The sequence below is a fragment of the Mixophyes fleayi genome, chromosome 3 (assembly GCF_038048845.1).
Source record: "Mixophyes fleayi isolate aMixFle1 chromosome 3, aMixFle1.hap1, whole genome shotgun sequence".
NCBI classification, from domain to species: Eukaryota; Metazoa; Chordata; class Amphibia; order Anura; family Limnodynastidae; genus Mixophyes; species Mixophyes fleayi.
Window position 1 is genome coordinate 70,755,286 of NC_134404.1, and position 13,065 is coordinate 70,768,350.

The 13,065-nt window shown below is 40.8% G+C and overlaps 1 protein-coding gene across 1 annotated transcript in view; it reads right to left on the reverse strand.

Annotated features, from left to right (window-relative positions):
• Positions 1 to 13,065, reverse strand: part of ARHGEF4 (Rho guanine nucleotide exchange factor 4) — a 196,390-nt gene that overhangs the window by 8,706 nt on the left and 174,619 nt on the right. The window contains exons 6-9 of the mRNA XM_075201702.1: positions 6,884 to 7,063; positions 2,813 to 3,004; positions 1,928 to 2,107; positions 430 to 662 (exon numbers count right to left, since the gene is read on the reverse strand). Coding sequence (XP_075057803.1) covers positions 430 to 662; positions 1,928 to 2,107; positions 2,813 to 3,004; positions 6,884 to 7,063 — 785 coding nt within the window. The remainder of the gene's footprint in view (positions 1 to 429; positions 663 to 1,927; positions 2,108 to 2,812; positions 3,005 to 6,883; positions 7,064 to 13,065) is intronic.

Below are 13,065 nucleotides of genomic sequence, written 5' to 3' on the forward strand. Positions count from 1 at the left end.
AAAATTTGGAGCAGCACACCTAAAAAGCAGACCGAATTACATTTACAAAGTACTCCTTTCCTCATTCCATAACCCTGCCTTTCCTCTCTTAAATAAATAGTTTAGCAGTGCTCAGTATAGTGAGAATAAAAGGCAGCTCTCAGTGATCACGTATGTGTGTATGATATTATTATTTCTGGTTTTCTGAATTTTTCAGATAAGGGGTAAGAGATCACATGCCTGTAAATATTTCTGAAACAACAGATACAGAGGCAACAATGACCTTGACGACAAATTATTTATCTTTCCAGTTTCAAATATTGTCTTATATTGGAACACATACAAGGAAGTGTTCACAAGCAAATTCTATTAAATAACTGGAATTTTCTGTCTATACACACAGTACAGCTATTTTCTGCCTTTGTCTGCACTAGTTTGTCTTGATCATACCTGTGCTGGGGATTTGTATATTTCAGCAGCTCAGCAAGTTGCAGAGGATATTTGCAGATTTTCTGCACTGGGGTCAGTAAGAAACCATCCAGAGAGATGTCTATCATCTTCTGTACCAGGCGGCAAGTCTCAAAGAAGTAGCCGTACTTTTTCACCTTGCAGAGTTTGGAAAGTTCCGTGCAGGCGTTCGGGTGGTTGTTGCAGTATTCTGAGTAGATCTGAAAATCTTTTTGCTAATGAAGAGGAAACACAACATGGAAATAGGTTAAACACAGAACAGGATCAATACGTACATCTTGTTGATGTGCCAGTCCACAATTCTTATTTATATAATGTACTGATGTAATAAGCAAATAATGGAAGTATTATTGATTCAGTTTAATAGGGCACATTTATGAAAACTGGTGCAGAAAATAAAGGTGAGTGTTGCCAGGGTGGTATCTACATGAAGTTTGTATGTTCTCTACAGGTCCACGTGAGTTTCATGAGTGTGCTCCTTTTTCCTCCTATGGTCCTAAAACATACAGATAAATTAACTGGCTCCTAACTAAACTGGTCGAAATCTGTGTGTGTTCCTGCATGCCTGTGGTAGGAAAATCATACTGTATTTTCCACTAGGACGGGGCGTATGATTGAATGAACATTCTCTGTACAGCTCTGTGTAATATGTTGACACAATTATAAATAAAGAGAAAAAATAACTCATCGGATCATTTTTCTAATGCAGGTTAGATACTGCGACCTAGCATCTGTTTGGTAGATCTGGGCATATCCTGTTTCCTACATAAAAGTCTCTATTATATTGTACATTTTCATTCACATTTTAAATAGCCTTGTTTTGTCTCTGATAACCACCTCTCACTCCTGCCTACAAGACTTCTCCCGTGCTGCTCCCCACATATGGAATTCCCTACCATATCCAATCAGACTTTCCCACAGCCTTCAAATCTTTAGACGCTCTTTGAAAGCCCATCTCTTTTTTAGAAGTGACCTTATCCCCGATAACACTATTCAACCTCACAACTGTCCCAATCTCCACTCTGAAACACATTTGCTCCTCTTGTTTCAGCTGTGCCCTCTTCCACTTAGAATGTAAGCTCTCTAATGAGCAGGGTCCTTCGTACCCTTTGTTTTCATGTCTGCATTTATTTTGTCTACCTTGTATGTCCCTGTTTTATGTATGTAATGTTTATCCTACAGTATGGAGCTGCGGAGCACTGTGGCACCTTACACATCTACGATAATTATTATAATAATAATAATAATAGCACAATTCTTGTAAACCTGAGTCTCCATAGGCAACTATTTGAATATTACTTGTATAAGGGTGGCTAACGCTGCATTTGTAACATTTTTGTGATGGAGGAGACTATCATGGACTTTTCTTGCACTTGGGCACTGAAATGTAAATAAAACTCCTGGTAGAACATATTGGAAGCCATGAAAATTGGTGACAAAAACACCTAATATTATTTCTATTTCAGTGGGTAGAACTTACATATTGCAGAAAGCAGGAGCCAATCTCACTCAGATGCGGAGCCTCTTTGTTTATTCTCTTTTCTAGGGTTTTCAGGAATTTCTTCTGAAATTTGTAAATGTCCTCGATGTTCCCAAAAATTGTCCATAGCTGGTCCTCTGTGAACATGTCTGCTCTTTTTCGGCACTGCTTGATGTAACCCTTTGTATAAGGTCAGGGAGTTAAAAAAAATCATAAGCAATGAAAACAAATGTTTCATGAAGAAAACATATAAAGCAAACATATCATGTACCCTTTCCTATCTGTATGTTTCCTGCAGACACTCTTGTGTAGTGTATAAAGCACTTACTTGTGCTGGAGCTCCTGCCATCTGCGGCCATAGACAGAGGACTCCATACAGCTGCCCACTGAAGATGCCAGAACAGGTAAGGGCTCAGGGGCAAACGCAGGATTAGTAGAGGGGGGTTTCCACACAAACGCCGCCAGTGGGCGTGACCAGCATGCATGGGGGCGTGGCTATAATTTTAGACAGTGCTTGGCTGCTCTCCAATTCTTCCTATCCCCATAATATACATGGCCAATGCTGTGTGCACTACTGTTAGGTGCTCTCCCTTTTCAAGCAGAGCTGTGTGAAGCTGGAGCAGGGTCCAGTCACCTCAAGTATACAGTGCCTAAGGCTTGGAGGGGGTTTCCAGGCACTAGGAACCCCCCCCCCCTCAGTTTGCCTATGGGGTTCTATACACTGGAGAAGAAAAATTCTCTTAGACAAATTATTACCAGCAACAAGGATTAATCAAAAATCCATGTGTTCTTGCATTCATTTGTCCAGTAGTGATATAAGATATTAAGATACAACTGGACATGTTTGCCATTGGGCCTTCCTGAGAACAAATAGTGGTATTTTACCTCACATATATCCTTCAAATGCTTGATGTAATCCTTTTCCGTGTTCAAGATCTCATTTATCACATTGGTCCTCATTTGGTCCTTGTTTGTTTGACCAAAGCCATGACACCTAAATACATTCCTAGCATCCTGGTCTTTGTCTCCAGGTCTACTGGAATATTCTTCCATTGGTTCATCCTGGTTCACACGAAGCTGTAGCGATACAAGAGATTGGTGGTTCATTTATTTAAGTACAGGGCAGAAAGTCATTTTCTTAAAAGGGCTATACAAGGCCAGTATATCAGGTCTATGTTGCTAATAGTTACAGTAGCACCAAATAATAATTATTATTACCCAGGCTCAATAATATTATTTATTACATTTGAAAGCACACAATTCATAAACTCAATGAAGCAACTGGTCACTAGATGGTGTTTTCCACCCGTCTTGTGTTCCATTGCCTTCACCATGGATTGAATGCAGAGACAAAACACAGTCTGCCGCTTATCTCCCTGTTTAAACATAACTACAAATACAGCACACAAAACAATCCTGCCTGTGAAAAACGCAGGGTTAAACATTCTGAGGATACCAGTGAGCTTATTCACATTCCTGAGATTATGTATAACATATGTTTATATGTATGTAAAGGTGCATATATAAAATGATTGCTTAAATATAGATGTGTTATTCACAAACTCAAATTTTCCAGTCACATGGTTTTTTTTTTAAATTGCTTATGGAGAGGATCGAAAGCCCAATAAAGTAATACAGGAGCATACTTTATATAGATCCTTTACACATAGCACAATTTAGTCACAAAACGTATTATCACATAACACACTGCAGCGGTAACACAAGGGGCCTGATTCAATAAGGATCTTAAATGAAGAGGTATCTTATTTCAGTCTCCTGGACAAAACCATGTTACAATACCAGGGGTGCAAACTAGTTTTCTGTTTTGCACATAAGTTAAATACTGACTGATTTTTTTATGTAGCACACAAATATTAACTTTAAATTTCAGTGTACAAATAAGTTATCAAGTATTTGTGTGCTACATGAAAAAACTGTCAGTATTTAACTTATGTGCAAAACAGAAAACTAGTTTGCACCCCTTGCATTGTAACATGGTTTTGTCCAGGAGACTGAAATAAGTTACCCCTTCATTTAAAATCCTTAATGACTCAGGCCCAAGATTGTTTAGTTAGGTGTGAACTAATTGTGAAAGAATTGAGGGATGGTGTGAGGTGGGGATAGAAGAGGGCAGTGGAAATGGGATGGGGAAAGGGGGGGGGGTAAAATCTAAAATCACTGGAGTAAAGGTCTAGATAGGGTGGGGGGGGGTTAGAGCTGGAGCATGGATGACACTAGACAGGGCTCCGGTTTGAGCAGGTGTTGACTGTGAAAGGAGGTACATGGAGCCCAGACTTTATGGAAGGATACAGAGGAGTTTCTTGGAATGGTAATAATGTGCACCATTTGTTACATGTGCCAGACATGACGGTATTTTCCACCAGCCCGCTACCTGCCATCTTAGCATTTGGATAGCTACTCATGTAGTACCACATCTTAATCACACCCTATAGCAACATCTCTTGATCAAGTGGCTCCAGCGATTCTTTATTGTCAGTGTAGATCATGATTCCAGTTTTGGCACAATAAAGAATCGAGCTGCCTTCAAAAAGTCTCCCGCAAAATAAAACTGCGTTGGTGAAAGTCTTGTTCCTGAAATATACTGTATTCTACCATTCCCACTGAAATGCTCTGAACCAAGGCTGCCACCAGAAATTGCGGGGCCCAGTACAAATGTAACAGGCAGGGCCCCCATCCTTCCTTCTCTCACTCTACCTTCATTTTTAAATTATTCTCTAGCCAACATTTGCCCTCCCAGTTTCTCTACAGTCACCCCCATCCCCGGTTCCATCTAACCCCTGTAGTAGTTTACTTATCTCTCTGCGTCTTCTTGCTGTCTCCTTTCAGGCTCCTCTATGTTGACAGTGCTGTGACGTTATTAATTAACCTATGAAGCCAGGCACCTGGGGGGCTGGCACTGGAGCAAATAGTGGCAGCTGTGGGCCCCGACATCTTGAGAGCGAGGCAGACATGCTGCCCAATGCTTCTGTACTCCCTATACCCCCCTGATGGCGGCCCTGCTCTGAACACTCCCACACAAATATACTTCTAAGCTCTCATCTCCACTCAGGCTCCTAACCTCAAACACCACGTTCTTCTCAACCTTCCCACACACACCTCTCTGACCACTATCACTGCCCAAGATTTGCTTTCTACTTCAAGTATAAGATTTACAAGGTCTGATATGATACATATGTTTATGTATAAGTATACTGTATATATGTAATGTATCCACAGGAATCTTTCTAGTATTATTCAAGCAAGTGTTATTATCCCTATTCTGTAAAACATAATTCTGACCCAAACTCTCTTTCAGTATCTCAGATTACCTTCTCATTGCTCCATCACTCACATGCTCCTCTAAGCTTCCTGAGGAGCTTGTCTACACTCACCTCACATGTTACCTTTTCTCACACAACCTAGTGGACCCTCTTCAGGCAGGATTTCCTTCCAACACTCCACAGTGATTGCAATGACTAAGGCGGTCAATAATTTGAACTCTGCTAAATCTAAATACCATTACTCGACTCTGAGTATCGTATTTCTCTTGGACACTGTTGACCACTTATCATACAAATGTTGCATATACTTCAAGGCACTGTCCTATGCTGGTTCTCATCCCACTTATCAAACCGCTCCATCAGTATTCACTTCTAGATCTTCCTATTACCTGCTTCCATTATCAGATGAAGTACCACAATGCTCAGTCATTCTCTACCTATATCTATACCACTTCACTTAGAAAACTAATAGACTCCTTCAGGTTTCACAATCACATGACAGCTAAATGTATCTATCCTGCCAGGATTTCTCACCATCTGTGTTGGCCAGCATTATTTCATGTCTTTCTGCCATTTTATCCTGGACATCCTCTCATCACCTTAAACTTAATCTTTCAAAAACTGAGCTAATAATTTTGCAGTCAACAGAAACTACCTACCTGACATCCCTATTTCTTTAGACAACACAATAATAAATCCCACTCTTCAAGCTCACTGCCTAGGTGTCATCTTTGCCGCAGAACTGACCTTTGTTCCCACATCCAAGCTGGCTACAAATCCTGCTACAAGCATCCAAGAAAATATTTCCAGAATACACATGTATAACACACTAGAAGCTGCATAAACTTTAATTCATGTACTTATAAACTCCGACGTTGACTATTGCCATTCCCTTCCTATCGGTCTTCCTATATGTAGACTACCCAAGATCTGCACCTCTCATCTACACTTGCTCCCATTCCTGATTACTGGACCTTTTTCAGGCAGCTTCTATTATGTAGAGTCCCTTGTCTTGCACAACAAAACGTTCTCCTAGCCTCTAAACCTTCAAGGATTCCTTGGAAACTCATCCCTTTAGGCAAGCTTATCAATTTCCAGAATCATCTTCATAATGTCCCTAGGCCATTGGTTCCCAAACTGTGCACCTAGGCTCCCTGGGGTGCCTCAGCAATCTCACAGGGGTGCCTCGGCCAGGGCCTGTGGTAAGCAAGGCAGGGGAATACTTGGTAATTATTTTGGCTTAGGGGTGCCTTGAAAAAATTATGGAGACCCTAAGGGTGCCTTGAACTGAAAAAAATTGGGATCCACTGCCCTTGGCTATTCAACCCATTTACCACCCCTACACAGTTCCCTCAAAACTTACATTTATTCTCCTTCTATGCTTAAACAACCTACTGACTCCCAAACCAACCTTGAAGTGTGACTGGATCATATAGTCCCGCTAAACACTTTCCCCATTGCACTCTGGCTGGACCAATATGCTGTATGTGGCATTTATTCAAACTCTTATTTTCCTATAGATTGTGAGCTTGAGATCACGTATTCTCTTACCTCTTTGTTTGCTTATACCTTGTCTTGTATATCTACTGTGCTTGTTTCCAATTACAAAGCGCTGCGGATTATGCAGGTGCTACATATATGTAAATAAATAAATAATAATAAATTTGATACTCACTCTTACGAAACTTGCAGGGAACCAGCCTTCACTGTCTAGGATCCTTCCCCACCACCACTCCTTATTGGAGGCATCCATTACTTCAATAACACTGCCGGCCTTGAAGCCCAGTTCCTGGTCATCCATAGTAACATGGTCCCACAGAGCTTCTGCATAGACCACACTTCCATCACTTATCAGCTGTGGAGAAACAGAGGCTGCCAATCAGTGTTTGCATTGATCAGAAGTAACAGACGAGAAGTACTGGATAAAATACATCTTTGTTAACTATTTCTCATGTGTACATCTCTTCATGATACATTTACTAAACGTGGTTATAATTTAATATTTCTACATATTAAAAAATGATCAATAGATATGAACTAAAGATGAACCAAATTGTTTAGAAATGTTGAGCTATCCTGTCGGTGTGACCCACATGTTTTTATTTCTTCATTTTTTTTTTTACATCTTAATAAATGGGACGATTTGTATACCTGCCAGGTCTAAAAATCGGGATTGCAGTTTTAGACCTGGTGGGTTTGATTGATGCGTTTTGACCTTTAGTAAATCGCAGTTTACAAACCGTGTATCAAAGCTCCAAAATTGCACTTTAGTAAATCTCCCCCAGGGTATTAAGAGTACGGGCTTCTCTAAAATAAACCAAAGTTTGCAAAAAATTGGAGTTACCAGTGGACAAAACCAGTTTCCCAACACCATAACAATGCAAATGAGAACACCAAATTATGTCAACACAAAGTTTCCTCAATGATAACGAGTGAGAAGCAAAATTGCACTGAAGTGTAATCTCACCCATAGGTATAATGGACCTGACCTAAGTAGACTCCCAAGAACCTCCAAAGAGTAAAGTGTAGACATACTTTGTCCGCACTTTAACAGAGCGTTTGAAGAGCATTCATTTATGTGTTTTAAAGCTTTCCTGCAGCATAGTGTACTATGCACTTAAATGAGTGTTCCCATACAGCTGCCTTGTGCGTTTGCAGAATGTTAAAGCTGGCAGTGTTGAAATTGACGCAATGTGAGCGTTTGTCAGAAAGTGTGTGTGTACAGGTCTATATGATTGCATTATTTTTGGGACTATCAATGTCAAAGTGAAGTTATAGGCTTTGAAAATGTTGAAACATAGGGCCTGATTCATTTAGACACGAAAATATCAATATATGCCATATTTCGCGTAAAACTGCACTGTGCATGTCCAAAAACTAACCATACACCAGAGAAGGCAGCAATGTCCAATATAACTTTGAGCACATGAGACCCTTGCTACAGCCTACTATTTCAGGGGTGGAACAGAAGGGGATGGGGCATATGCACGTAGTCAATGTACAGTAATGCCAAGCTCAAGTGCATGCAGCATCTCAAAGGTAAGAGCTCTTCTGTCGTATCACTTACACCAGCTACAGGTCTGGTGTAAGTGGCGGTTACTAGTGATGATGGCTGTGTATGCATGTTAGAACATGTGTTTGCAATCAGGAGCATAACATCCTCATAAATGTATTGTATGGAAAAACAAAATGAAAAACAACAACCTTTTTTAAATATTTTGTCATTAACGACTATATTATAACCAGGTGACATTAATTGAATAGTTTTTTCTGTGCATTCTTTCGTGACTTTATATTCCACATATGTATTGTACGTAGCCTGCAGTGTGTTGTCTGTTAGAGCGGAGGGGGCCGCTCATTGTTGAAAACGGATGTGATATATGTGCGTTTTTAAAAAACTCACAATACATTCGTTTTGCGTTCCTTGATGGATCAGGCCCATGATGTCCATGTGTAAGAGGCCTTCTCAGTGGCAAAGAGAACAATAGAATAACAAAATAATACTTAGTGAAATCAAATGAATGAAGACCAGGGATAAGTGAGGCCTAATCAAGCAGCAATGTATTTATTTATTTATTTTTTAATAACAAGGAATGGTTCAAATTAATCATGAGCATGGTACAAATCCGTTGATAGGGAGTACTCCGAGGTACATTTATACTTCTGCATTTCAATCACATTCTAAAAATGTGCAACAATCAGGGAAGCCTTCAGCACAAACCATAATGATGCAGAACAGGAGCGTGCACCTACTTGAATGAAAATGCAGGGACAAATATTGTCCAGTTTTTAAACGTCTGCCATAGCCTATATTGTATGTATTGTGTTTGGCCTATCTCATGTACAAGTTTGCAGCCCTTGTCCAGACTCTTGGCAGAGTACCAGTCCACAACACTTCAATTTATGTGACAAAATACATTCGTTTGCTCAGAACAATAAAACAATGTATGCCCTGTATTCATGTATTGTACTGGGATGTGCCGGTAAGAATTTTGAAACATCTGTGGTATACCACTGACGACCACCCAATATAACTGATTAGTGTGTTGGCACTTTGTGCTTATTGGCTGGAATTGTCCGTGTGATGGCACTGGGTGATTCTAGGGGTGCCTGAAAATGTATGAACTGTCACCGTCGGCTTTTAAAACATGAGTGATAATGCAAGGCTCTTACTGGGTATGTTGCTATGTTTAAAGGCATAAGCATTTAAAGTGTGAAATGTCTACTTCCATGTACTAAACGTACTCTATTGTAGAGTTTCAAAACGTGAGGTGTTCATTAGTGGGAGATTTGTCACTCTGTCACTTCTGGTTGGAGACTGATGTCTGAACAAGGGACTTATTACAAGTGATAAGTGCTGTGGGTATTTCCTTTATTTTGCATTATTGGATTGTTTGCTATTCAGGGAGCCAGTGCTGATTAATCAGCTGTGAGGTCATCATTATAGTCAGTTATTTATATAGCGCCACTAATTCCGCAGTGCTGTACAGAGAAATCACTCACATCTGTCTCTGCCCCATTGGGGAGAGGGAGAGAGAGGGAGAGGGAGAGAAAAAGAGAGAGGGAGAGAGATGGAGAGAGAGAGGAGGGGAGAAGGAGAGGGCGAGAGAGAGAGAGAGAGAGAGAGAGAGAGAGGGAGAGGGGGGAGAGAGAGAGAGAGAGAGAGAGAGAGGGGGGGGGAAAGGAGAAAGTGAGAGAGAGAGAGAGAGAGAGAGAGAGAGAGAGAGAGAGAGGGAGAAGGAGAGGGTGGGAGAGAGAGGGGGAGAGAGAGAGAAAGAGAGGGGGGAAGGGGGAGAGAGAAAGAGAGAGAGATAGGGGGAAAGGGAGAGAGAGAGAGAGAGAGGGGAAGAGGGAGAGAGAGAGAGGGGGGAGAGAGAGAGAGAGGGGGGAGGGAGAGAGAAAAAGATAGGGGGAGAGGGAGAGAGGGGGAGAGAGAGAGGGGAAGAGAGAGAGAGAGAGAGGGGGAGAGAGAGAGAGGGAGAGGGAGATGGAGAGAGGGGGAGGGAGAGAGAAAGAGAGGGAGAGAGAGATAGAGTCAATTAAAAACTAGTAAAAAACTTAGATTTTCACTTTCACTTTATTTGGTTCCACAATTACTGTGTTTTCCTCCCTGGTTATAATTGAGTTTAGTTGTGCAGACTTCTTTTGGAATTTGATTTTTTTTTAATTTGTGAAGTATCATATCAGAAACCCATTGCAGGATACTACTTTTATTAATTTTCTACTGTCCTCAGTGCAAAAATAAAAGTATGTGTTGATGACGCAGTTCAGATCAGTTTGCTACAAGTATGAATACTATCTTAAATATATATAGAAGGACAAAGCAGTGGCCACATTGACCTGGATGAGTCCAGAATGTTTTTTCACTTTTGCTAAATGATCCCTCTCTAGTAAGCTCCTTCCATGTAATCGTTTGTAAGAGGCCTGCTACTGTGACCTGGAGTCAGTTTCATTTGACAACAATCAAAGTGCTGGGGAGTGGAGGTATGTAGAGAATGCTGAACCTGATTGGATCGGAGCCAAGCACAAGCCAATCAGGTGCCACATACACAATTGTCTGTCAATATCCAAAATTTTACCTCTGTGCCTGGATAATTTGTTCTCTATGATCTCACTGTAAAAAACATTTTAAATTTGGTAAGATTATAGGTGCATCACTACTCCCAGCAGAAATACAGATAGATAAAAAGTCAGAAAGTTAAAAAGTGACATTGAATTAGAAAACATAAGACAAATGTAATAAAATAATGAAGAAAAAGGCGGATGTGGTTCCTGCAATTCTGCACTGGGCCAGGGACTATGTGGAGTTTGGGACACATTTACAGATGGTACTGAGTCAAATCACATTTCCCAACATTTGAATGTACTTTATAGGAACACTTTTCTGCTGGGCAGATGCATAATACCATGTCACATGCAATGCAGTCTGGGTAAACATTTCAGCATAATTTAACCACAATTGAAGTGATTCACATATTCATCATATTTGACAACATTTTAAATATTTTCCAGGAATCTGCTGCTGAGTCGGTACATCTATACTGGTTGTATGTTACATTGTCTCGATGGGCCTTGGAGTACAACAATTCCCATCATATCATGTTTACTGAAGCTGATAATAGACTACTTTTTTACATTTTAAATAAATGTCAACTTCTAAAGAAGAATAATACAATTGGTCAATACTGAAAAACAAACAACTATCTGGAGCCAGGAGCTAGCGCTGTGCCTGTTTCCATTACTACCTGGAGCCAAGAGCTAGCGCTTTGCCTGTAGTCAATAACTACCTGGAGAAAGGAGCTAGCGCTGTGCCTGTTTCCATTACTACCTGGAGCCAGGAGCTAGCGCTTTGCCTGTAGTCAATAACTACCTGGAGAAAGGAGCTAGCGCTGTGCCTGTTTCCATTACTACCTGGAGCCAAGAGCTAGCGCTTTGCCTGTAGTCAATAACTACCTGGAGAAAGGAGCTAGCGCTGTGCCTGTTTCCATTACTACCTGGAGCCAGGAGCTAGCGCTTTGCCTGTTTCCATTACTACCTGGAGCCAGGAGCTAGCACTGTGCCTGTAGTCAATAACTACCTGGAGAAAGGAGCTAGCGCTGTGCCTGTTTCCATTACTACCTGGAGCCAGGAGCTAGCGCTTTGCCTGTAGTCAATAACTACCTGGAGAAAGGAGCTAGCGCTGTGCCTGTTTCCATTACTACCTGGAGCCAAGAGCTAGCGCTTTGCCTGTAGTCAATAACTACCTGGAGAAAGGAGCTAGCGCTGTGCCTGTTTCCATTACTACCTGGAGCCAGGAGCTAGCGCTTTGCCTGTAGTCAATAACTACCTGGAGAAAGGAGCTAGCGCTGTGCCTGTTTCCATTACTACCTGGAGCCAGGAGCTAGCACTGTGCCTGTAGTCATCAACTGCCTGGAGCCAGGATTTAGCGCAGTGCCTGTAGCATTAACATGAATCTCCACCCACAGCTGCAATTGTCATTCCACTATTTTATCTATTAAGTATTTCCCCCACCTAGTACATTGCAAGCGCATTTAGGCCGGGCCGTCTTTATCTTCTGATTTATTGTACGTTTATTATTTATTATTTATTTACCATGTCTCCTCCTTGCTTTGTCGCTCTTCATTGCAACTGTACCCCACCACTGCTAGCCACACAATAATACCAGTCGCAAATGGTGTCTTTACCATTGGCGGCTGATAGTGCCACATGTAGCCACATACACTTTCCCCACCATCAACTACAACTGTTATTCCACTATCTTATATATCAGATGCATCCCCAACCTTATAAGCTCATTTGAGCAGAGCCATCTTTACCTTCCGCTTCATGTCATTGTCATTTAGTTCTATTGTGATCCCCTCAATGTACAGCGCTGTCCAATATGCTGGTCCTTTATTAAGAACAATAATGATTGTATCATAATCCTCTCAATGTACAGTGCTGCGTAATATGTTGGTGCTTTATTAATAAAATATAATAATAATAATAATAATAATAATAATAATAAAGGGACATTTTCAGGAAAAAAATCTTTAAAAACTGAGACTACACTTGGAAAGTGGGAGAAGTTGTCAACTATGACCTATGACCTATATGCATGCAGTAGTTTTGTTAAAATCTCAAATTAGACTGTAAGTATTTGTGTTAGGCCTCATACTTGCGGGTGTTTAATATGCATTTCTATAAGTGCTTTTACGAGAATATTAGAGATCACTGTAGGCTTTATCATGTCTTTATATGCGGTGAATGCAAAAAATAGTAGTGTTCAGAAAAAGGCATGTGAACCACACAAAACACAGTAAGTATTAGCTCTTATACTGGGACAAAGTATTGAAATCAATTTGCCTTAATAGCTTT